General features: G+C 43.3%; 1 protein-coding gene across 4 annotated transcripts in view; it reads right to left on the reverse strand.

The window, feature by feature from the left end:
* The window catches only part of INTS10 (integrator complex subunit 10), a 76,899-nt gene that overhangs the window by 33,365 nt on the left and 16,564 nt on the right, over nucleotides 1-26,970 (reverse strand). For all 4 annotated transcript variants that reach the window (XM_068271148.1, XM_068271149.1, XM_068271151.1 and 1 more), the window contains exons 4-8: nucleotides 13,041-13,180; nucleotides 11,615-11,696; nucleotides 9,620-9,760; nucleotides 7,644-7,815; nucleotides 1,114-1,283 (exon numbers count right to left, since the gene is read on the reverse strand). In XM_068271148.1, the coding sequence (XP_068127249.1) occupies nucleotides 1,114-1,283; nucleotides 7,644-7,815; nucleotides 9,620-9,760; nucleotides 11,615-11,696; nucleotides 13,041-13,180 (705 nt within the window). The remainder of the gene's footprint in view (nucleotides 1-1,113; nucleotides 1,284-7,643; nucleotides 7,816-9,619; nucleotides 9,761-11,614; nucleotides 11,697-13,040; nucleotides 13,181-26,970) is intronic.

The raw sequence follows: 26,970 nt of genomic DNA on the forward strand, positions 1-26,970 counted from the left end.
CTACAAAGTATTGACTCAGGGGGCTGAATAATTACGCACACCCCACTTTGCAGTTATTTATTTGTAAAAAATGTTTGGAATGATGTATGATTTTCAATTCACTTCTCACATGTACACCACTTTGTATTGGTCTTTCACGTGGAATTCCAATAAAATTGTAGCATGTTTGTGGCAGTAATGTGACAAAATGTGGAAAACTTCAAGGGGGCCGAATACTTTTGCAACCCAGTGTGTGTGTGTGTATGTATATATATGTATATATATATATATATATATATATATATATATATATATATATATATATATATATATATATATATATATATATATATATATATATATATATATATATATATATAATAGTAGGGCACAAAGGAGAAAGGTGCGCAGCGCATATGATGGGAACGGTAGAGGGGCTGTCTATGCCCTTCTACCGCTCTTGCGTGTCGCACACTATACGCACTGCCAAAATGCGCATGGCAGCGTGTAGTCTGAACGAGCCCTAACACTTTCCTCCAGAAGGGGCAGATCAGGGTGCATTCTCACCATATATGGAAGATTTTTAAATTGATTTAATGTAATTATTAAATCAAATGTCTAGCAGATTAAAAAAAAAAAAAATCAGTGTATTGCCTGATGTTAAAGGATAACTGAAGCGAGAGCGATATGGAGGCTGCCATATTTATTTTCTTTTAAGCAATACCAGTTGTCTGGCTATCCTGCTGATCCTCTACCTCTAATACTTTTAGCCAGAGACCCTGAACAAGCATGCAGCATATCAGGTGTTTCTGACATTATTATTAGATCTGACCAGATTATGCATGCTTGTTTCTGGTGTTATTCAGACACACCTGCAGTCAAATAGACCAGCAAGGCTGCTGGGTAACTGGTATTGTTAAAAGGAAATATTGCAGCCTCTGTATACCTCTTACTTCAGTTCCCCTTTAAAGGCAGCTGTCAGGGTAAATGTACTGCAAGGAAGGAATGAACTCAACAATTCGAGGAAATGAACAATAATAATTGATACAAGCACCCCAACATGCCTCCAGGCAATGTTTATCATTCAAACTTATGACTTTTGTTCTAAATCTCTTCACTCTAAAATATACCTACCTTGAAAAAGAGATGGCTGAATGGCCCCAATGTACTGATAGACACTTTTGAAGAAAATTAGCGCAGTGGAATAGACTACTTGATTTTTATATTTTGCATGTGCCTCATTTTCAAAATTGCTGATGTACCGACATAGCTCTTTAACACGGTGAAACAAATCATTAAATGTTCTGAATAAAACAATACAAATATAATAAAATTATTTTATACTCATACAGCAAACAGTTAAAATACAACCATAGATTTGGAGAGATTTCTGTCTAGAACTATTTCTATGAGACAAGTCAAACATCCCCACACACAGACAACTGTGTGATTTATTTTATTTTATTAAAAATAGTGTGCATTACATTTTTCCTATCACCAAATGTCCTCGTTCTGGCCTACCCAGCTACTTTTCATGCCATCTGGCTGGCAAACATTTTTGTGGAGAACACTGCATAATCCTCAAGGCCCTTTTCCACTAGCAATCGCAAATCACAAACACCAGCAATTGCGATTTTTCATAATTTTTTTTTACGCTCCAGAAATCGATTGCGCTTTGCTAAAAATTAAAATCGCAGTAGCTACCGCGATTTGATTTTTAGCAAAGTGCAATCGCTTTCTGACATTTCTATGTTAAAGTAGCAACCCTAGCGATTCAAAAATCACTAGCGTTTTGCGATTGCAGATCGCAATCACCTGCAGTAGAAAAGTGCCCTCAGGTGTGCTTTAAAGAGACTCCGTAACAAAAATTGCATCCTGTTTTTTACCATCCTACTAGTTCCAAAAGCTATTCTAATGTGTTCTGGCTTACTGCAGCATGTTCTACTATCACCATCTCTGTAATAAATCAACTTATCTCTCTCTTGTCAGACTTGTCAGCCTGTGTCTGGAAGGCTGCCAAGTTCTTCAGTGTTGTGGTTCTGTGATGCATCTCCCCCCTCCAGGCCCCTCTCTGCACACTGCTGTGTGTTATTTAGATTAGTGCAGCTTCTCTCTGCTCTATTATCTTTTACAAGCTGGATAAATCCTCCTCTGAGCTGGCTGGGCTTTCACATACTGAGGAATTACATACAGGCAGAGCTGTCTGCACTCTGCAGGAAGAAAGAGCCTGACACTTCAGTGGAAGATAGCTGCAGGGGGAAAGAAACACACAAATGATCTCTTGAGATTCAAAAGGAAGGGTGTATACAGCCTGCTTGTGTATGGATGTATTTTCTATGTGTGGACATACTGTACATCAACCTATTTCCTGTTTTGGTGGCCATTTTGTTTGTTTATAAACAAACTTTTTAAAACTGTTTTTAACCACTTTTAATGCGGCGAGGAGCGGCGAAATTGTGACAGAGGGTAATAGGAGATGTCCCCTAACGCACTGGTATGTTTACTTTTGTGCGATTTTAACAATACAGATTCTCTTTAATGTCCCGAGCTGCAGCATTTGGTTGGTCTAATTTCAAGCAGCATACATTTGTGTAAAATTACCATAAAGATTGCGTCAACCCTGAATAATTTATGTCTCAATGAGCATCCCTGGTCTTGATGTATTATTAGCATTTAGTAAGTTTGAATGTTAGTTCAATTAAAATATTTTCAGATATACTGGAAAGACATTTGAATCTAATTGGAAAGTTTCAGTTATTCATAGGTTGATTAAAACATATTTTTACATCAACATACAGACAAATAATATCCAGCTAATCCTGTCCACAGTTTTTTTAAAAAAGCTTTCATACAGCATCAGTGACTGAATATGCACAGCATACCTTTCATCAGACAGTCTTACATTCAGAACCGCTGGTTAACAGCATGCATATAGCCTAGTCTTTTAACAAAGCCATAACATACAACTTGCAAACAGCTGTTTCAAAGGAAACTGAACTAAGAGGTATTCGGAGGCTGCAATATTTATATATACAGTGGAGGAAATAATTATTTGACCCCTCACTGATTTTGTAAGTTTGTCCAATGACAAAGAAATGAAAAGTCTCCGAACAGTATCATTTCAATGGTAGGTTTATTTTAACAGTGGCAGATAGCACATCAAAAGGAAAATCGAAAAAATAACCTTAAATAAAAGATAGCAACTGATTTGCATTTCATTGAGTGAAATAAGTTTTTGAACCCTCTAACAATAAAATACTTAATACTTATTGGAAAAACCCTTGTTTGCAAGCACAGAGGTCAAACGTTTCTTGTAATTGATGACCACACATTTTAGGAGGAATGTTGGTCCACTCCTCCTTTGCAGATCATCTCTAAATCCCTAAGGTTTCGAGGCTGTCTCTGTGCAACTCTGAGCTTGAGCTGCCTCCATAGGTTTTCTATTGGATTAAGGTCCGGAGACTGACTAGGCCACTCCATGACCTTCATGTGCTTCTTCTTGAGCCACTCCTTTGTTGCCTTTGCTGTATGTTTTGGGTCATTGTCGTGCTGGAACACCCATCCACGACCCATTTTCAGTTTCCTGGCAGAGGGAAGGAGGTTGTTGTTCAGGATTTCACGATACATGGCTCCGTCCATTTTCCCGTTAATGCGATTAAGTTGTCCTGTGCCCTTAGCAGAAAAACACCCCCAAAGCAAAATGTTTCCACCCCCATGCTTGACGGTGGGGACGGTGTTTTGGGGGTCATAGGCAGCATTTTTCTTCCTCCAAACACAGCGAGTTGAGTTAATGCCAAAGAGCTCTATTTTGGTCTCATCAGACCACAGCACCTTCTCCCAGTCACTCACAGAATCATTCAGGTGTTCATTGGCAAACTTCAGACGGGCCTGCACATGTGCCTTCTTGAGCAGGGGGACCTTGCGAGCCCTGCAGGATTTTAATCCATTGCGGTGTAATGTGTTTCCAATGGTTTTCTTGGTGACTATGGTCCCTGCTAATTTGAGGTCATTCACTAACTCCTCCCGTGTAGTTCTAGGATGCTTTTTCACCTTTCTCAGAACCATTGACACCCCACGAGGTGAGATCTTGCGTGGAGCCCCAGAGCGAGGTCGATTGATGGTCATTTTGTGTTCCTTCCATTTTCGAACAATCGCAGCCTTGTGCAGGTCTACAATTTTGTCTCTGACATCCTTGGGCAGCTCTTTGGCCTTTCCCATGTTGAAGAGTTTGGAGTCTGCTTGATTGATTGATTTTGTGGACAGGTGTCATTTATACAGGTGACTAGTTAGGACAGGTGTCCTTAATGAGGGTGACTAATTGAGTAGAAGTGTCTAACCACTCTGTGGGAGCCAGAACTCTTAATGGTTGGTAGGGGTTCAAAAACTTATTTCACTCAATAAAATGCAAATCAGTTGCTATATTTTATTTAAGGTTATTTTTTCGATTTTCCTTTTGATGTGCTATCTACCACTGTTAAAATAAACCTACCATTGTAATATATATATATATATATATATATATATATATATATATATATATATATATATATATATATATATATATATATATATATATATATATATATATATATATATATCTCCTTTTAAACAATACCAGTTACCCGGCAGCCCTGCAGATCTATTTGGCTGCAATAGTTTCTGAATAACACCAGAAACAAGCATGCAGCTAATCTGGTCAGATCTGACAATGTCAGAAACACCTGACCCTTGTGCACACCTGGATCACCAATCATTGATCTGGGATCGGCCTAGGATTTCAGGCACCAACTGTAAGAACCTATACGTTGGTTGCTATTGGCAACAGCACAACACACCTTTTACTCCGGCACCAGCAACTCAGAGCTGCAACTCACAGCAACAGCATACAGGAGATAGAGCGGAGACAGCCACCTTCACCTTTAAAGGGGTTTATTTAGCAATCAGGCATCTTTTGTTACATCTTGATTTCTTCAGAGTATAAACAGTCTTTCCTATGTCCTATCTACATCACATATATTTACAGCATACCGACATAAAGCTAGTATTCTAACTAGGGAGCGTAGGGAGCAGGATAGCATGAAGAAGAAGAGGAAGATCCCTCTGTCATCCCATCTATTACTTTTATATGAACATCAAAGAGTTAAATTCTGACATCACCCAAACCATACCCCCAAGCCTACAATTGGCGGGCATGGGCATATGACCCACATCATCATCTAATGCACCAGTGCTTTATGCCCTAGATGCACGGAATGCAATGTTTTCCAAATATCGGCTCGGTTTACCTTTTCGTAGTCTGAATGTCGGGACATTTAGACCTCGATAACCCATTATGTGTCCTAGAGGAACATGCTTCTTGTAAATGTCTTCATAATTTCTCTCAGAGAAACTATGCTTAAAGTGAACCTCCGGACTAAAAATCGACTCAGCAGCACTGAAAAGGGTTGGTGTTTCTTTAAGGCTCCGTTCACATTACAAACGCGGACGGGCACGCATGCGGAACGCAACGCGTACGAACGCACGCCATCCGTGTTTGTATGCGTTGCGTGGCTGATCCCATCACTGAAAAGTGAATGGGACAGCCACGCGTTTTGGCAAAAAATGCGTGCAGCATGCGTTCCCGGACCGCACAGGTCCCGAACGCATGCAGTGTGAACATCAGACAGTGCACTCTATGCACTGTCTGATGTCGTGCGTGTCGGCCACCTGCACGCGTTTCCAAAACGCGTCTGGAAACGCGTGCAGTGTGAACGGGGCCTTACAGTTTCACAGCATTAGAACTTTGTTTCTCTTATACAAGCCTCATTTTTAGTTGCACAGAAGAAAACTGCCCGGGCTTTTTCCCGATGCTGTGCAAAGCATGATGGGATTTCTGATTTTGTTGTTCTCGTTCTGCTGTTTTGGTGCAATTTTTTTTTTTTTTACATTTTGAATTTGACATTTGAAGCCTAGCGTGTGCAGCTGGGAGGGGTAATCAGGACACAGGACAGTTGGAACTGTGTCTCCTGCTCCTTATAACCTTCTTTCAACCAAAAAGATGGCTGCCCCCATGACAAAGATGGCAGCCCCCATGAATCACAAACATTTGCTTGTTCTTTTAAAACAGGGTGGGTAAGAGATTATATTACCTATCTATTCTAATTAACATAACTAATGTAACTTAATGACAGTATGTTTGTTTAGGCTGAATTTCCCCTTTAAAGAGACCCTGCATCTCAAGTCTTTACTAGACTTTAGTACCTGAGGCCTAGAATACAAGTATACTTACATTCTAACAATCTGCATATGCTTGTATCTGGCTAAAAGTATTAGTGGTAGAGGATCAGCAGGACAGCCAGGCAACTGGTATTGCTTAAAAGGAAATAAACATGGCTGCCTCCATATCCCTCTTGCTTCAGTTATCCTTTAAGGGATATTTTACGGCTTTATCAGTGCAAGGCATGGATTAATGTGGCTCTGAGGCTAGGACATGATAAGAAAAAAAGTTAAGAGAACCCAGTTAAAGCGGACCTAAACTCTTGCACAAGTAAAACAGAGAAATTCACCCTGTGTGTGTTTGCAGAGAACAGCCTTTCTAATTCTCCCTTATCTGCAAATAATCACAAGTGTTATTAGAACTGTCAGCTCTGTCTGGAGGTGTGTGCTAATATGTAAACACAGCAGGTTAACTCTTTTTGTGCTCCCATGAAACCAGGAAGTAGATGCTGTAGATTTAGGCCTCTTTCCCACCAAGACGTTGCGTTTTAGGGGACGTTATAGTCGCATAACGTGCCCCTAACGCAACGCATGGTGGTGTTGAAGTTGGACGTCAGATTGAGCCACGTTACGCGGCTCTCAAAGCAGCCGCTCTAGGATAGTGATGGGAAGTCCGGATCTTTTTAAGGATTCAGATCATTCGAATCGGATCATTGAAAAGATCCGAATCTTTGAACCGAATCATTTTACTAGGGAAGCAGACTGGGTGAAATGACTAGCAGGACAGGACTTTCCCTGCACTGTACATTCTGTATGTTCCTGTTTCTTCCAGACAGACATCCACTGTGAACCGAATCTTTCATTGTGGTGATCCGGATGATTCGACTCACAAAAAAAGATCCGGATCAAATGAATGATTCGTTCATGATCCGGACAACACTACAAGTCCCACCACGAGTCACCACAGTGCAGTGAATATTAGCCATGTGGCTAGTCACTGAGCATGTGCAAACAATCTAACGCAGCTCTATAGGGGTATAACGTACAGCATGCTGCACTTTAATTTAACGTATAGCATTATACCCTAACGCAACGTGTGCACTGTGAACAGCACATTGATTTTACAGTGCTGTGAGTTAGGCTGCGTTACTGGCTGCTGTAACGTGGGACTTTAACGTCCCACTGTGAAACCAGCCTTATTGTAGGAGCTCTGTAAGCTGTAACAAAGAAAATGTTTTTCTTTAAATGACATTTTGCTGTTGCTTAACTTTTAGAGCAGAGAGGAAGTTCTGGGTTTAGGTCAGCTTTAAATAGAGAATTATATCCCATATAAGTACATAGTGCTACATTTTGAAGGTACTGTTGTGGAGTAAAGACACATATGGTGGAAGTGGACAGATTTCAACATGCAACAAAAAGTGATTATGCGTACAAGCGCGGCCCATGAAATATATCCTGATTACCAATACCTGGTTCCTTTGTCCATCTGCCATTCACATCTCATTCCAACTACAGAAAGGATCTTGAACAGTCTGTCCCAAGGATCCAAAATTTGTGAAGACTTCTCGGTCAGACCTTCAATAATATATTTTTGGGAACTACGTTTTGTGGGAGAGAGTAGATCAGATGCATCTTGTGTGCCTGGGTACAAAAACATTGATATCAATTAAAACGTTACACTGAACTGTAACTTTACACCAAGAAATAGTTGAGTGTCAGCAACCCTGCACCAGTTCCAATCACATTCTGCAACTTTTAAGTAAAATACATTTTAGAGGTTACAATACTGATTTCACTTGCTTGTAAAAGCACCATCATTTTATTGACATATTGTAAATGTGAGCATTGATGCATATCCATTAATAATCAAGACGTTTTGAATACCATTTATTGGCTAACTTAAGAGTAAGCTTTTGGCTGTGTTTTACTGATAGCTAACACGGTACAATACTCTACTGCCATTAACCACTTAAAGACCACCTAACGCTGATAGGCGGCGGCAGGTCGTAAGTGGTTTTACATGGAAACGGCCGCTCGTTCGAGCGGCTGTTCCATGTCAGTTCACGAAGGGTGTCTCCGTGAACAGGCTGCAAGCCTCCGATCGCGGCACGCAGGCTAAATGTAAACACGTGGGGAAGAAATCCCCGGTGTTTACGTCGCACGGCGCTGTAAACGGGACCGCCGGCATCTGATAGGCTGAAGCCTATCAGAGGCTGTACAGGACGAATCGCTGTCCTGTACCGCCCATAGGAAGGAGGGGAGGGAGGGAAAGAGAGGGAGGCGAAATATCGCTGCGGAGGGGGGCTTTGAGGAGCCCCCCCCCCCCCCCCGCTACACGCAGATAGACGGCGGCGATCAGATCCCCCCAGCAGGACACCCCCCTAGTGAGGAAAAAAAGAGGGGGGGGGGGGGGGGAAGGTCGCCCTGGCTGCAAGGTGATCTGTGCTGTGGGTTGGAGAGCCCACGCAGCACAGATCAGGGAAAACAAGCCTGGTCTTTAAGTGAAATAGAAAAAAACGAGAGCCCAATATGGTGTAGTATGTTAAAGACAATTGGTAAGTGGTTTAGTGAGAGAATTTATACTCACAAACATGGGTTACCATTCAGGCAACCACTCAATAGGCAGGTGAGGAGATTAGACCTGTCCTCACTCAGAATTAAGAAGTCGCTCTCTGTAGTAAAGAAACAAGAAAGGGGGTAGCACTCCCCTCCACCAGGAGTGGACACAGAGTATTTGTATGTAGAACAGAGGCGCCAGCAGGATAAAAGTCAATACAGATTTTTAAAAATTGCTTGGAAGTGGTGGGCTTGCCTCCCAAAAGCAGAACGAGATCCTGTCTTCATATAAATCCATACATTTATTATACGGTACCCCAAAAACAGTGCAACGCGTTTCGCAGGCCCAGCACGCTTCATCAGGCAATAAACGTGGGGACAAAACAGAATTTTGGCAATAGCAGGTGTAGTGCCTCAGGGACTGTAGCGCCACTGGTCTTTAAGTGGTTAATAATCACAAAACGTTATATATCAATCTACCCTTCCAATGGTGTTTACTGGCTGGCAGTCCCCACTAGTCAGATGAAAATTCCCTGATGTCACGGATCCCTGTATGCGATTTGAAAGCAGCCTTTTGATTTCAATTGAACTGAATTTGCATGCAGGGAAAGGCTGTAAATCAGCTACAGTGGAAATATAACCTCACACCCCCAACTTCCCCCAGCCAGCTTCATGCCACCGGGCAGCATTGGTAAGTATTAGAATTATTATATATAAGTTCTTACCGTATTAGAAACCAAAAAAGGTACTGTTATTTAAGCACTAAGCTTCAGGATCCTCTTTATAACTGCATCTGCTGCAATGATTTTGCAGAGGTTTGCTGCAACTGCCCAAAATAAATTCCCTGCATGCTCAAAAAAAGTGTATAATGATACAAAACCATTCCAACCTGGTTGCTGGCTCTCTATTTGTGGAGATCGGGTCACATAGTTGATATAAAATTCTGCCGCTTTGTTGAGATATTTGTAGAGCAGGCTGGCAGGCAGACGTACATCCAAGTTGTTTATAATAAGAGGAAGAACATCACAAACTACAACAAAAATGACAGAAAATGATGTAATATTAAACCGATTAAAGATATCATACACTGTAAACTTCATTTCATCAAGAAACTGCTAAACAAAAGTATCTCATGATGGAACCACAATTGCTGTATACAGTATTTAACCACCAAAATACTTTGTGAACTATCTGGAAAATGAATGAAGAACATAGATGCAGATCGATATAGAAGTTTACATGAAAATAGATACATTAAGAAACAGAGAGCACTTCATTGCCATTCATTTATGTTTGGCCAACATCATACTTATGCAACAAAAGAAAACATTTGTTTTGTGTACATATACAAGAAAGGCACTGCGGTAATTTGTATGCCAGTGATGGCCACTAGTAAAATATTAGTAAATTAACGATATTCTACCATTAATCAGTAGCCAATTCCAATAATAGAATATTGGTAATTTTTACTATCGCCTCAGCCACTTCTCACACACACCCTCCCTCTACCAATACCTAACACTAACCAACCACCGCCACAATCTAGGCCTATATTTATCACTAAACCTAACCCTATTCTCACACTAACCCTCCCTACATCGATGCCTAACCCTAACTTTGCTCCCCCAGCCGCAATATCCGCTGCTAAAGACTCCCTCTGCCAATATTTTCACCACCTACTACCAATATTTATTAGGAATGCAGGCACACTAATTTCCCTCTACGCATCTGTCTTACTGAAGCACCACCAGCTTTGTAGCTTTCTACAAAATTTACAAGTTTTCTAAATAATTATACCTGAGTAATAATTCAGCTAAAAATAGCCAGATTCAGTAAAATGCCACTGTACAACTACTCTGAAGTTCAATATCCAAACAACGTTGAGGTACGTTCAGAGATTGTAATGAGGTGTATGGAGTATTTGAATAGAATTAAAGGAATACTGTAGCGAGGGGGGGGGGGGGGGTCGGGGTAAAATGAGCTGAACTTACACGGGGCTTCTAATGGTCCCCCGCAGACGTCCTGTGCCAGTGCAGCCACTCACTGATGCTCCGGCCCCGCCTCCGGTTCACTTCTGGAATTGCAGACTTTAAAGTCTGAGAATCACTGCTCCTGCGTTGCTGTGTCCTTGCTCCCGATGATGTCACCAGGAGTGTTCTAAGCAGGCCCAGTATGGTCATTGCCTGCACAGTACACTCCTGGTGACAACAGTGGGAGCGAAAACATGACAACACAGGCGCAGTGGTTTTCAGGCTTTAAAGTCTGAAATTCCAGAAGTGAACCGGAGGCGGGGCCACAGTATCGGTGAGTGGCTGCACGGGCACAGGATGTCTGCAGGGGACCATTAGAAGCCCCGGGTAAGTTCAACTCACTTTCCCCCGACCCCCCTACAGTATTCCTTTAAGTCACATTTTCTGGCAATTTTAATGATACTACAATAGTGGAGTAAAAAAAATATGACCATTAACATTATGTAATCTCTTTTCTTTTCTAATTCAAGTTGGAAGGCCTAGACTACAATGTTTTCTGAAGTCCAGCTTCACACATAGTACAGTGCTCTCAGCCTCAATAAGTAGGCCTCAAAGGAGTGTTACAATTACATCTTAATACAGAAGGATACTAAGAAATGTGAATTTTTACTTCTGTCTAGGTTTGAGTTTAATAGACTGCCTTAATTTCCTGACTTTGTGACAAGCGGTCCGAGTATACAAATCTCTGCATTGGGAACTCAGTCTCCACTGTCTAAAAGTAAATAATATTGGCTGAGGAATACACGATAATATCTCAATGTATTGGTTGACAATGTAATTAATGTATGTATTCAGATATATGTTACGTGCCAAAGTAGATGGGGTGCAGTACACAATTTTAGTGTAATACTCACCAAACAGTTTTCTAAAGCAGTTTACAGGTGATTCCTGGTCTTCAAGACTCTCAGCCTCTAACAAGGTTTCACCCAAGTTAACCTGACATTGGGAACAAAATACGCTCAGCATCACTACGTGTTCTTGTCTATTGCAAAGTACAGTGTTATCCACCAAAAATGTTCCCAGTCGAGTGGCATGAAAAAGAAGCCAGGTGGAGGGAATGCAGGGCCGGCGCAATTCTGCTTACAGCATAGGTGGAGGATGAGAAGGCAAGCCAATGACAGCCGGGTGCTCAACAAACTTAACCGGGTGGAGCACCCGAGGAATATGACCAAAACAGCACCACACCTATATATATATATATATATATATATATATATATATATATTCAAATATCAGACAAAAATGTTCCAGCGTGGTTTACTTCCGGCTCTTACCTCCTCTTCACCGCATTGGGCGGCGTACATTGGGCGGGTCACGTGGGGCGCGTCTGGCGCCCATGTGACCGCCGTACAAGCACTATATCTGGACGGCTTTTCCGCCGGAATGACACGGATCCCCCCACTCTTGATAAAGCGGCGTGACTGCCGCGACACCGGTAGAGTAGTCTGCCGGGGGTTTCTTTACAGCATTGGACACTGTTGGTTCATCCCCTCCCGGGTCACGCAAGCCTTGTTCCATCTGCCACTTATTATTGTTGCGTGGGTCTCAGCATCAATTCACTTTAGTTTATTTCAGCATCCATGTTCATTAGGGGCTGATCATCTTTAGCACCACTAGCACTTTATTACACTGTTTATTAATTATCATTGTATGTATTTATTGTTATTTAACCCCCTTTTTTCTATACAGGTTTGTGCACTTTGGATCACGTATGCACTTTAATTGATACTAGGCTTCCAGAACCCGGGTTCTATCCCTGCGGCAGCTCTTATATTGAGCTACCCAGGTGATTCTTCTATTTTGATCATTATGCTCTAATAGAGCCTATATATAATCCATAATATATATGATATAATATTTATTATGATATGAGTTGTCCATTGTGTTTTTAGATGTTTTTATGTGATGGTGCTTTTTTTGAAGTTGAATAAATTTTTGTCTTATATTTGAATATATATATATATATAGGTGTGGTGCTGTTTTGGTCATATTCCTTGAGTACGGGTGGAGCACCCGGCTAAAAAAGCCTGGGGAGAACACTGAAGCTATGAGATGTACTATAATTGGTATTTTCCGGGAAGGTAAATAAGTAAAATACAATTAGAAAAGCAATATTACTTACACAATAGAGAATTGATTTTTATTTGTAATTACTCAGATTTACAGAGATACAACAAATAAAAATCTAGGGAATGCAGAAATGTTCATAAGGTTTTTAGTGAAAAATAAAATCGCAGCTATAGTAATATGCTCTCTTAAAGACAAAGTCAGTTTCCATACCCCATGCTGTACAACGGTTTCTGGGAAACGTCTCAGCAAAAGCAGCAACATTTCTGCACGTTCCAGGGTGTTAAAACACTGTTCAGTGGCTTTTAACAACATCTCACACTGAACCCGGCCAGGCAAAGCCTCAAACAGTCCTGAAAAAGATCAATAGAAATTGTAAAATCAAGATTTGTCACCACACAGTTTCCATCTATGTTTTCTATTTCAACATGTTGAATACAATGTTTAAGTATAACAAGGAATAACACTTTTACAGAGCATCTGCGTATAAGTGACAATCATATACAGTTAGAAAGACAACACAATATACTTGCTTGTGCCTCTTGTTAAAGGGGCACTATGGCGAAAAATTGTAAAATATTACATATGTGCAAACATATACAAATAAGAAGTATGTTTTTTTTCCAGAGTAAAATGAGCCATAAATTACTTTTCTCCTATGTTGCTGTCACTTACAGTAGGTAGTAGAAATCTGACAGAAGCAACAGGTTTTGGACTAGTCCATCTCTACATAGGGGATTCTCAGGGATTTATTTATTTTCAAAAGCACTTAGTGAATGGCAGTTGCTATGTCTAACTGCCAAAAAAATGTAGCGAGCAGGGAAAGTTGGCCAGCATCATTGTTTAAATCCTTTTTAGGGAATATCTTGCTGAGAATCTCCTATGAAGAGATGGACTAGTCCAAAACCTGTCGCTTCTGTCAGATTTCTACTACCTACTGTAAGTGACAGCAACATAGGAGAAAAGTAATTTATGGCTCATTTCACTCTGGAAAAAATGTACTTCTTATTTGTCTATGCTTGCACATATTTTAAATCTTACAATTTTTCGCCATAGTACCCCTTTAAATCTAATGTAAAATAGCAATTAGGGAGTCCCATATAATGAGACTGAACCATCACTTTAAAGAGAACCCGAGGTGTGTTTAAAGAATGTTATCTGCATACAGAGGCTGGATCTGCCTATACAGCCCAGCCTCTGTTGCTATCCCAAACCCCACTAAGGTCCCCCTGCACTCTGCAATCCCTCATAAATCACAGCCATGCTGTGAGGCTGTGTTTACATCTGTAGTGTCAGTCTCAGCTGCTCCCCAGCCTCCTGCATAGCTCCGGTCCTTGCCCCCGTCCCTTCCCTCCAATCAGCAGGGAGGGAAGGGATGCAGGCGGGGACTGGAGTTCTGCAGGAGGTGGGAGAGCAGCAGACTGACACTATAGAGATAAACACAGCCAGCTCTGACAAGCTGTTTGTCAGCAGCGTGGCTGTGATTTATGAGGGATTGCAGTGTGCAGGGGGACCTTAGGGGGGTTTGGGATAGCAACAGAGGCTGGGCTGTATAGGCAGATCCAGCCTCTGTATGCAGATAATATTCTTCAAACCCACCTCGAGTTCTCTTTAAAGAGACTCTGAAGTGAGTGAACCAGCATGTGTTTACTGTAAAGCACCTTACATAGTGCTAAACCGCCACTATCCCGCGGCAAAACGAGGGGTTTTTACCTTTTGGATTTGGTGGGTATAAACCCCTCGTTTTGCCGCGGGATAGCGGCGGGTTAGCACTATGTAAGGTGCTTTTTTTTTAAACAGGTAAATTTTATTGTTTTTTTTCATTACACAACAAGAAAGAGATACAGATCAATGCAAGTACAGAGTCCTCCACGTCAACACCCACAAACTCAAGTCATGTTTTATAATCCCATCAGACATCAACACATGAGGGTAATAGGATAATGGTAATTGCACTGTTGATATTCTAGTGAGACAGCGCAGGAGTGATTTAGGCCGATGCGGAAGGATCGACTCACATTGGGAGGAAAGAAAGGAGAAGAGAAGGGGCCATGGTTAGGAAGTAATCAAATCAGGTGGCCCGGAAGAAAGAAGAGAGAAAGAGAAGAAGATGAGAGGTTTGCCCGCCTACCCCCAGCCCAGCGCCCACCCCGGTCCCAAATTGCTCAGCATTTGTCAATCGTCAATAGGGATAAATTTGTCGTTAGTAGGGTCTAAGATTCTGCTTTCCCAGATACCCCAGATTTTGTTGAATTTTTGGGGGGATTTCCTATTTAAGTAGGTGGTTCTGTACATTGGCAAAGTATTATTAATCGATTTGGCCCAAGAGCCAACCGTTGGGATGGAGGATTTTTTCCAGAATTTAAGAATCTCTTTCTTTGCTTGGAAGCAGAGTATTTTAATAAGTATTTGCCTGTGTTTAGATATAGTTTCCGTTTCCAATTTGCCAAGAAGCAATAAACCTAGATCCAAAGGAAGGGCTGTGTCTAGTAAAGTATTGATAGTGGAAAGTACCCTTTCCCAGAAGGGAATAATTACCGGGCATGTCCAAAATATATGTATAAAATCTCCCCTGTGTATAAAGCATCTCCAACATCTGTCTGAATGGGTAGAGCTCATTCTGGTAAGTCGTACCGGGGTAAGATATATCCTATGGAGGAACTTAGTCTGAATGAGTTGGTCTTTTGCTGATATTACTGTGGAGGGAAGCTCCTCTAGCGTGGTGTCCCATTTCTCGTCATCTAGAGAGGGAACATCCACCCTCCATTTATGGTAGCATTTTCCCAGCCTAGGATTATTGGTGCTAAGTAATTCTGAGTATATAGCGGAAAGAGTCTTGGGAAGGTCTTTGTTCAGAAGGAGCTTTTCCAACCTGTCTGTTTGCAAGTCAGGTGGTTGGGATCCAAATTGTGATCTGTAGGCGTGGTGGAGCTGTAAATATCTGAACAGGTGTTTATTTGGAAGGTCACATTGGGTCTTAAGTGTACTAAACGCATGTATAGCTTTATCTTGTTGTATGTGGGAGATATTTTTGATACCATATCTTGCCCATATGATCGGGTCTGGAATAGTGGTAAAGTGTTGAAGGGAGGGATTGCCCCATAGCGGTGTGTAGGGAGAAATGGTGCCGGGCGCTATAAAAGGAGTTCTGGCCGTTTTCCAGGCCTTCCATGTAGTTGTCATAGGAAGAGTGGTTTGGGAGTTGGCTTTGGGACCTCTGTAGGGTAAATTTGTAAGTTGTTCGTAGGAGCCCAAGATTGCTGCCTCCACATTCACTGCTGGGTTTGTATCTTCCTGGGAGAACCACCATCTAATGGTTACTAGAAGAGAAGCCCAGTAATATTTTTGAAAATTTGGGAGAGCTAACCCACCTCTGGATTTAGGGAGCTGCAGCACGTCTAGAGCTATTCGGGGTTGTTTCCCTGCCCAAATAAAAGTAAGTATTTTGTCGATTTTCTTAAAAAATGCGGAGGGGAGCCAAACAGGGCACTGGCGAAAGACATACGTGAACTTAGGTAAAAAGATCATTTTAAGTAGGTTAATCCTACCTATGAGCGAAAGCGGAAGTTTGTCCCAATTCAGACACCTGGATTCAAGCTGGCGAATGACCGGATCTATGTTGAGGTTTTGATAAGTAGTAAGGTCATTGGTAACCTGGATACCCAAGTATCTAAACTTGTCAACAGGGAGGAGCGGGGAGTTTGATCGTTGCATTAGATTGGGGTTATCATCTATAGGAAATAGAAGTGATTTATCCCAATTGATCTTGATACCCGACATTTCTCCAAATTTCTCAAAAAGGGAGAGCGCTGCGTCTAAGGAGGAGAAGGGGTCGTTGAGGTATAGTAGTACATCATCTGCGTAAAGGGAAATTTTTTCATGGAGATTGCCAATCATCAACCCCTTCACTAGATTTGATTGTCTGATTTTAGCCGCGATGGGTTCCATGGCCAAAGCAAATAGACCGGGCGACAGGGGGCAGCCCTGTCTGGTGCCCCTCCGCAGATCAAAGAACTGTGAAATTGTATTCCCGGTTTTAATTTTAGCTTTAGGAGAGTTATAAAGTAGTTGGACCCACTTAATGAAATTATTTCCAAACCCGAATTTGCGGAGTACCGCCCACAAATATTCCCACTCTACTGAATCAAACGCTTTTTCAGCGTCTAGTGACGCTATTACCCTCTGACCCATGTTAGAATGGGAGGCAGCAATGTTGGATAGCAACCTACGTATGTTTATGTCAGTGCCTTTTCCAGGCATAAAGCCTGATTGGTCGTGGTGGATTAATTTGAGGATACACATATTTAGTCTGGTGGATAGAATTTTGGCTAGTACCTTTGCATCCGAGTTCAGGAGTGAAATTGGCCTGTATGAGGAGCATTGGGTCGGATCTCTGCCTGGCTTGGGAATTACTATTATTAGGGCTTCTGCCATGGAGGGTGGCAAGGAGCCCGAATCAAAAGAGTGTTGGAGCGTAGATTTTAATTTAGGGGCAAGTAGGTTTGAGTATTTTCTGTAAAAGTCTGCGGGAAAACCGTCAAGCCCTGGGGTCTTGCCAGTCTGCATGGCCGTAAAGGCATCTCTTACTTCATCTAGTGCTATTGGGGCTTCGAGCGCTTCTGCATCCTCCAGAGGTAGTGTGGGTAATACTATGTCTTCCAGGTAATTTACTAAATCTGTAGCTGATTTTTGAAGTCTACTAGAATATAATTTAGAGTAAAACTGGAGGAAAGTTTTATTGATTTCGTCAGGGTCAGTAGTGGTAATATGAGAATCAGAGCATATTTGTGGAATTGTAGTTGAAATCCTGGCGTCTCTGGAGAGCCAGGCAAGAATTTTCCCTGCCCGATCCCCATGTTCAAATATTTTTTGTTTTGTATCTAACAGACTCTTTTTAGTGGTGTCTATTCTGTATAGTTCAAGCGTTTGTAACGCCATTTGCCATTTTTTATAAGTGTCTTTGTCTTTGGTAGCAATGAACTCTGCCTCTAGATCTGAAGCTATTTTTTTCCTCCATTGTATTGATGCGTACACCTGTTCTCTGGCGATTTTTATGGCTCCAGCGTATTGCCCTCTTAATACAGCTTTATTTGCGTCCCATACCATTTGAGAGGAAGTGGACTCGTCATTTTCTTCCCAATAGTGTCTGATTTGCCTTTTGAGGATGTCATCTATCGTGGGGTCAGCGATCCAGTGGGGAGACAACCTCCATACTCTATCCCTACGTTTCATATTCCCCTGGAAAACCAGCTCCAGGGGGGCATGGTCTGAGATCCCCCGGGGGAGGAAGTGAGATGCCTTGACGAGCTAGAGGCAAGAGCCAGATCAATCCTTGAGAGGCTACCATGAGAGGCCGAGTGGCATGAGTAGGCTTTGGTGGTGGGGTGTTTCCACCTCCAGACATCCGTGAGGTTGTATGCTTCTAGCCAGTGTTTGAAAGCTAAAGAGTCTTTGCTAGATGGTTTAAGTCTGTCAGTATGGGGGTCATGGATAAGATTGAGGTCGCCACAGATAATTAGTTTTTGGGAGGGCATCAATGCCGTGATGGCAATGATCTTGTCAAGGATAGAGATATCTGCCGGGGGTGGTAGATAGACATTTACTAGCGTTAATGTTTCTTGATCCACAGTAGCGTTCAAAATAATGAACCTACCACCCGGATCGAGTTTGATTTCGTGTAGCTGAAAGGGTAGAGTTTTACTAATAAGTATTGAAACTCCTCTAGAGTATGAGGAGTATGTAGCATGATATGCATGTGCAACCCAAGGTTTTTTGATTGCTAGGATCTTTCCACCTGTGAGATGCGTCTCTTGTAAAAAACATATATGGGGTGAATGCTGCTTTAGAAAGTTGGCTACCAGAGATCTTTTAATTTTGGATCCTAGACCCCTAACATTCCAAGATAGTAGTTTGACTGTTGACATTTATAAAATATGATAAGGGTGTTTAGAGCTTTGTCCCAGTACAAGTGTGGCAGGGGGGGGGGGGGGGGGGGGAGCCCGTGGAGGGGGCAGGCAGGCAAAGAAGGAGAGAGAGAAGAGAAAGACAGCAGAACATGGTACAGGTAAAGTACAATAACAGACCCCAACAAACCCCCACCCTACATCCTGGAAAAACAACATCAACATCCGGACGTTTTGGATCCCTAAACGTTTCTGAAAAATAAAGAACCTTCAGTCCCAAAAAAGGACTGGACTGAACACAAAAAAATTAAGTTAAGTATATAACAACTCTAAAAGGGGCGGTAGAAGGCCAAGTTAGAGGTCCGCTACCCAGCTACACCCAGCGTTATTCTGGGGGTACGACTTGTGTGTGGGGAGTTTAAGAAAGAGTGGGATTTTTTTTATTTTTTTTTGGGGGGGGGGGGGGGGGGGGGAGGGGTGGGTAGGTGGGGAGTGCTGTAGATCTGTGCCTGAAACCTCATATTGGTGTGTATGTCAGTACTACCACTGACCCGTAGAGAGACATGTCAGTGTATATTGTTTTTTAGAGCAGTTAAATGTATACCCAGTATATATACTGTTGCTTGTCCTGACCCATCTCTGTGCAGACGGCCCCAGGAGGGACTTAGATCCGCCCCAAAATAAGCGCGGAAAGCCATACCTGGACCGGGCGACTGTCAGCGTTACACGCTCAATGCCCAATATTATCTAGGGGAGGAGCTAGGATATAGAGAGGCGGAGCGCCAGGCTGATGTATTCGAGGCACTGAATACTTCCCAGGGGTAGATTACTATTCCTCTTAGGTAGTGAGGAGGGGGGGGGGGGGGGGGATTATAGCATATAGGTAAGTATATGTTTCATTTACCCAGCAATGTTAGAGTATTGGCGGGTATGGCCAATATATTCCAGCAACACAGCAGGGGCTCCTCCGCATCCCATCCTCATGAGCGTACTGGAGTTGTGCATAAGGAAGTAGAGGGGGATGAACATTAGGCTGTAGGCTACCGAGCCAGTCACTTGGTAAGAACATAGTACAGGTGCTATATCCTAGATAGAGGTTGAGGAGTTATAGTGTGTCAGTCAGTGCCCTTAATATGTTTGTACATAGTACATAGAAGATTAACAGCTATACACAGTATAGAGGAATTAGTTAACCTGATTTCCCACAGTATCCTTAATCGAGGCTCTGGCTATAAGGATGCTGTAATAGTATGGTTACACAGCATATCAAACTGAGGAAAGCATGAGACAACGGTCCCTCTAATATGCCGCTTTGGGAAAAAACAGTACACCAGCGCCACAGGCACCACACACCCGGGGACACCCGATAACATACATAGGTGGAATCCGTGGTGGAGTATTGAAACAGAGTTAATCTGTGGTAGGGATTCGGGGTGTGGCTGAGCAACTGCTTGCAGCGGTTTCTAAGGACTAATTGCGGACAGGCAACTTGACCTAGTGGAGGGTCAGTGGCATAGAATAGATTAAATCACGCTCTGCCAATCTATCTAGCAGGGCCCAGCCAGACCGTGCACACTATGCACCCAAACAGCAGTCCCGTGTCGTAGCGCGGAATACCCGCGGAGCAGCGCCCGTTAATCGGTGCATTAAAGGCATATCAGAGGAACCGCCAAACATTGTAGAATTGTAAGTCAGTAGCTGATCCTACTTCATAAATCTTTGAGGCTGGATAAGGTATGCGTGAATATCCTCAAATTAGAGGGGATGGAGGTGACGTTAAGGGAGGGAGGGAGGAAGAAGGGGGAGGAGGGGTGTAGGAGTAGGGGGGTCAGGGGAGGGGTAGTCAAGGAGTATATTATTCACCTTTAGCACTGGATTGCCATTTACCTAATAAAACCTTATAACCCATAAGCGGCTACCTAAACATAGGTGAGCATATTTGGCATAGATTATTGTGGAGGATAAACATCTCGACTATGCATCTATACAAGTAAAGTAACATTAAACGTTATTATACATAATCTATTAAAAGGCAGATAAGTAGCTAACCGCGCACAAGGCGCCGGTCTGGATATTAAAGCCGTGAACCACAATGATAACAACAATCCCCCTGTGAAATAAAACAGGTTGGCGCTTAAGATTCAAACAGTAGAAAAGGCGCGGGGGGAGGGGAAAAGGCATTCCCGCCAATGTCCGTTGGAGTATCTCTGTGCGCCAAGCGGTGGATAGCCTGGAGAGGAGATCTGCATGCCACCTAGCGCACCGATTTACACCTTGCACTATTAGCTGTGAGGTAGTAAATCCTGAGCAAAATGTTAATGAAAAATGAGAAGGAAAAATACAGTCTTAAATCTTTTGTTACTTAACCCAATGATTTCCAGTTATAGGCACCAGTTCTTAGCAGGTAGCAGAAGGGCAGATCCCCAAGTTCCGAGGCTACAGTAATCTGCCATAGTACTCGACCAGACTGACGCAACAGGGGGGGGATATATAGGCATATAACATAGAAAAGCTTAAGATAGGGCACTATGCAGGAACGTGTGCATTAAACGTTGCAAAACATAAGTTTCGTCAGATCTGGTGCATCGGGGGGGGGGGGGGGGGGGGGTGAAATAGCACCATGTTCCAATGTGGTATCACGGGAAGATGTCTTTGCAAAAATAGGTAGGTTTAGCTTAAACAGGCCCCAGGTGGAGCTACTTATCTGGTTGCTACGCAGGTAGAGCCTCTAGCCAAGTCGTGACCTCCTCTGGAGTCTCGAAAAAAATGGTTGTTTCCCCATTCTGGACCCGCAGCTTGGCGGGAAAGAGCATGGCGTATTTTATCTGGCGTTCCCTCAGCTTCGCCTTCACATTCTGGAAGCTTTTCCTGAGCTTTTGCGTCTCTGTGGTGTAATCTGGAAATAGCATCAGGCGTGCATTCCCCATTTTCAGATCTTCCACGTTCCTAGCCGCAGCAAGAATTTCATCGCGATCTCTATAGTTGAGCATGCGGAATATCAGTGGCCTTGGGTATGCTCCGGGAGGGCCTTTGCGCGTCGGGATCCTATGTGCTCTTTCCACTGCGAAGTGAGAGGAAAACTTGGCCTCAGGCAGGAGTTCTTTGAGGAGGCCTTCCGTGTAAGCTGCAACATCGGTGCCTCCTTTTCCTTCTGGCAGCCCGAGCAGGCGCAGGTTGTTGCGCCTGTTTCGGTTTTCGGCATCGTTTGCACGTGCTTCAAGCTGGGTGACTCTTATTAATCTGAGGTATGTCAGTGTCATGTCTGTTGATGGCGTCCTCAACCTCCGAGGTACGCCGTTCCAGGTCTTTGGTACGATCCCTTATTTCCGCTACATCCTGACGCAGGAGGCCGAATTTGGCGTCCATGTAGTCTATCTTAGAGGTCAGGACAGTTTGGCAGGATTTAATTGCCTCCATGAGCTCGGCCGAGCTTGGCGAAGGGAATGTAGACTCCACGTGGTCAGCCGCCATGGCATCTGTGTGATCCGGCTTGTTGTTGTTAGCCGCATTGGATTTGGAGCTTGATGGCGGCGATGTGTCAGCCGGGGGGTTATTCTCCGTTTTATCTTTTTTCCCCTTGCCACCCATTTCTCCGTAGGGGGTATAGCGCCGGGCAGTTCTCTGAGAGCGAGCCGGGCCGGGGGAGGATGAGCGATCAAGTGAGGCCTCTCCGTTCTCCTCGACCGATGCCTCAGGGGGGACACACCAGTCGTCCAGGGCGAATCAGGAGTGCTAGCAGTGTAGTTAGGCGGTTTTTTGTGCTGTTAGCGAGCCGATGGCTATGGATTGGAGAAGCTGGGTAGCGGAGCTCAGAGAAGAGACGTCTACTCAGCACGCCATCTTGGCCACGCCCCCATGTAAGGTGCTTTACAGTAAACGCATGCTGGTTCACTCACTTCAGTCTCTCTTTAAGTAGAGCAGTAAACGTCTCAACTCCCTAAGTCTGTAAACGGTCCCAGGGAAAAGTGGAAAGGGGAAAAAGAGGGCCGGATTGCCCAGGTCCCCTCAGCTACCTCCACCTTCCAATATTTTACTTTACTGTTTAATTAAACGCTTCCCAGGGTCCCAGAGTTTGAGAAAGCATTCTATATGGTCCTCGAGGACAGCAGCCATTTCCTACTGAACCATAAATGTAGTCATTCTCGACTTAACCTCCCCAAAAACAACCAATTGTTTCTTCCAGGATTTATCATTCATTTTCTTTGCAACTACAAAGCTAAAGTTAGCTAGTATTCAATGACATTTTTCTAAGGAGTTCTTTGGGAATCGGTTTACCAAATACAGTTTGAAGTAGTTGAATAACACAGGACCAGAAGCGAGTTAGCATGGTGCAGGACCAAAAAGTATGCAGCAAAATATCTTTAAGTTCACATCCTCTAAAGCAGTGGTCCCCAACCTTTTTTGACCCAAGGACCGCTTCAGCATCAGACAATTTTTCCAAGGACCAGGCGTATGCGGGGGGCGGAGGACGGGGGTGCTGGCTTGTTCTACAGGCAGGGTCAGTAGATAAAGAAGTCCTGGGAACACCAGCCCTACCTACCTATCTTCATCACTGAGTACTTTGGAAAAGATGTCTTCTCACTGCACTGGGGCTGCTGCATAAGCTGATGCACAAGGCACATTTGGTGTGACAGGCTGTGTGAAGGGGGTACTGCCTGGGCTTCCTTATCTACTGGCACAGTCATTTCCTACCTATCTGCCTCCCCTCACATTTACTCTTCCCTCCAACTCGCAGCCGCTTTACCCTCCTCCCCACACTTGCGTCACCGTTTCCTCCTCCCTACACCCACTTCACACTTCCCTACTCCCCACACTCACTTTTACCCTTCCATTCTGCTTCCCACACTAGCTTCCAGCAGGGATGATCTCCGAGCTTAATACTTGGGATTCAAATGAGGATTAATTACAGCAGCTGAGCGGCTGGGATTGGAAGTGTTATTTACCCATAAATCACCCCACGCCCCCCACTGGGACAGTCTGACCATCTATCTTTGTTTCTTATTCCCACATACAAAGCCATTATCAACACTGCTAAACCAATTAGCAAGTCTGTTAAAGTCTGGCCTGAGACTGCCATCTCTCAGCTCCAAGATTGCTTTGAAAATACAGATTGGGATATTTTCTTTCATGAAACAGACCTGGAGACGAGTACTTCCTCTGTTATGTCATATGTTAATTTCTGTGTGGACACCATCACTGTCAACAAAGGAATTACGATTTACCCAAATCATAAACCATGGATAACAAAAGAACTCAAGGAACTTCTAAAAAATAGAAACAAAGCTTTTAAAATACAGGACAAAGAAGCATATTCTTCAGCCAGAGCAAGTCTGAAAAAACGCATACGAAATGCAAAACTTAAATACAAACAAAGGATTGAGGAAAACTTTGAAAATGACTCAAACCCAAAGAGGATGTGGCAAAGCATTCAACTATTCACAGATTACAAAAAGAAGAATAGCACTCAATATACACTGGACAATAACATCCCCAGCCTAGCAGAGGAACCTAACAAATTCTTTGCTAGATTTGAAAGAGACAACAATCGGCCTCCAGTCAACTTTGGGCCAACTACAGACTCACAGCCTTTGATCCTTCACATACATGAAGTGCAGAAAGCACTCACAAATATCAACACCAGGAAAGCTGCAGGTCCTGATGGTGTGCAAGGACATGTGCTCCAGGCCTGTGCTGGTCAACTAGCAAAAGTTTTTACACAATTATTCAACCTTGGGTGTAGTCCCATCATGCCTTAAATCTACAACCATTGTGCCAGTCCCAAAAAATCCTAGGATAACCTGTCTTAATAATTATCGACCAGTTGCTCTAACCCCTGTCATCGTTAAGTGCTTTGAACGACTGGTAGCCACACACATCAAGGCCTCCATCCCAGCAAATCTAGATCAACACCAGTTTGCTTACCGAACAAATAGATCGACTGAGGATGCCATCTGTGTAGCTCTCCATGCTGCCCTCTCACACCTGGAAAAGCCCAACTCCTATGTTAGGATGCTCTTTGTTGACTACAGCTCAGCATTTAACGCCATTGTACCTAGCCAGCTGACCAACAAACTCCATGCACTAGGTCTTGCTCCCTCCATATGTACTTGGTTATTGGACTTCCTTACTAATCGCCCTCAAACTGTCAGACTAGGAAAACAGACATCCTCCACCCTTACCCTGAGCACTGGCGTGCCACAGGGCTGTGTATTAAGCCCTCTCATCTATGCACTTTTCACCCATGACTGCCAGCCTATCCATACCTCAAACATAATTGTTAAGTTTGCAGATGATACGACTGTCATTGGGCTTATATCAGACAATGAGGAAGCTGCATACAGAGAAGAAGTTAGGAACCTGACTGCATGGTGCGACATTAACAACCTGTTATTAAATACAAAGAAGACCAAAGAAATTATTCTGGACTTTAGGACCACCAAAACGACCACTCACCTACTGCTAATGATCAATGCAGAGGCTGTGGAGAGAGTTTCCAGCTTCAAATTTTTGGGAGTCTCCATCGCAGAGAACCTGTCCTGGGCTGACAATGCTTTAGCTCTAACTGGCAAAGCACAACAACGCCTCTACTTTCTGAGAAAACTAAGGAGCGCTAACCTCCCACAGAAGCTGCTGGTTAATTTCTACAGATGCACTATAGAAAGCTAAAACAGAGAAACCGAGAGCCCAATATAGTGTAGTATGTATTGGATCAGGGAGAATTAGTGTGGAGTAAGTATTATACTTACAAACATGGGTTACCGTTTAGGCAACCACTATATAGGCAGGTGGGGAGATTAGACCTGTCCCCACTCAGGATTAAGATGTCGCTCTCTGAAGAAGGAAAGGAGGGTTTGTCACCCTTCCAACCACCAAGGGTGGATATCTTGACAAGTAGATGTACAGAGGCGCCAAAAGGATAAAATATGCTAAAATGTTTAAAACATTCGGGTGGCGGCGGTGGACCGGCCACTCAGAAATAGACTCGATGCTGTCGCTTAAGACAGAGGCGCTATTCGTGACCTTGAGACTGTACTGTGTACTCCTATCTGTTTATTGCCTGAGGAAGCGGGAATATACCCGTGAAACGCGTTGCGGTTCTGTTCATGGAGTATGTGAATAAATTGTCTTTATCTTAAGCGACAGCATCGAGTCTATTTCTGAGTGGCCGGTCCACCGCCGCCACCCGAATATTTTAAACATTTTAGCATATTTTATCCTTTTGGCGCCTCTGTACATCTACTTGGCACTATAGAAAGCGTTCTGACCAATTGCATGACGGCCTGGTACAACAGCTGCACGAAGGCTACTAGAGAAGCCTTGCAGCGAGTTGCTAAAACAGCAGAAGCCATTATTGGCACTGAACTACCATCACTGGAGTTTTTGTATAATACTCGCAGCGTGAGAAGGGCCAAAAACATGATCAAGGACAACACTCACCCTGGAAATGCCTTGTTTGAGCTCCTTCCATCAGGTAAACGTTTTAGATCAATCCGCACACACACACAAACAGACTGAAAGACAGCATTTTCCCATCCGCCATAAACTTGATGAACTCTGAATCCTCTATGAAATAATTAACACTGTGTACAAATTGTTTAAACATCTAACACCTGGCATACTTGTATAATTTCTTCTCTTCCTTGTTACTATCACTATATTCCCTATATGTACCGTGGGGTTGTCATGAAAAGTAATTTCGTTGTGTTACACAATGACAAAGTGAATTGAATTGAATCTGCATCCTCCCTGCGCTCCATATAGGTCCATGCATCCTAATAGTAGCGTTCCAAACCTTGCTGCCCTCACTTCCTCCTTCCGGCTTGAAGGAGGAAGTGACGGCAGCGAGGCTTGGAACGCTACTATTAGGACGCATGGACCTATATGGAGCGCAGGGAGGATGGGGAAAGGCTGCGCATCCCTAAACACATGCTGCAATTGAATGGTTAACCGCACAGGCATACACCGCCTCTGCTAGACTGAAAAATGCATGCCCTGCATCCAAAACAAGTGCTAACATTTATTACACTAGGAGTAACTTTAGCTTCCAATATGGTTTGCATGCAAAGTATAATGTACTAGACACTTGCGCCATGGTGAGGCAAATCTCCGGGCAAGTGACCTAACCTAAATTTAAAACCTTGGGAGCAGCTAAGCAAAAAAAATGTATAACATACATTTTGTTGAACAGCGAGGAGAACGCTGCTGCAATTGAACTGTAATAAATGTTAGCACTTGTTTTG

This window comes from Hyperolius riggenbachi, chromosome 1 (assembly GCF_040937935.1).
Source record: "Hyperolius riggenbachi isolate aHypRig1 chromosome 1, aHypRig1.pri, whole genome shotgun sequence".
NCBI classification, from domain to species: domain Eukaryota; kingdom Metazoa; phylum Chordata; class Amphibia; order Anura; family Hyperoliidae; genus Hyperolius; species Hyperolius riggenbachi.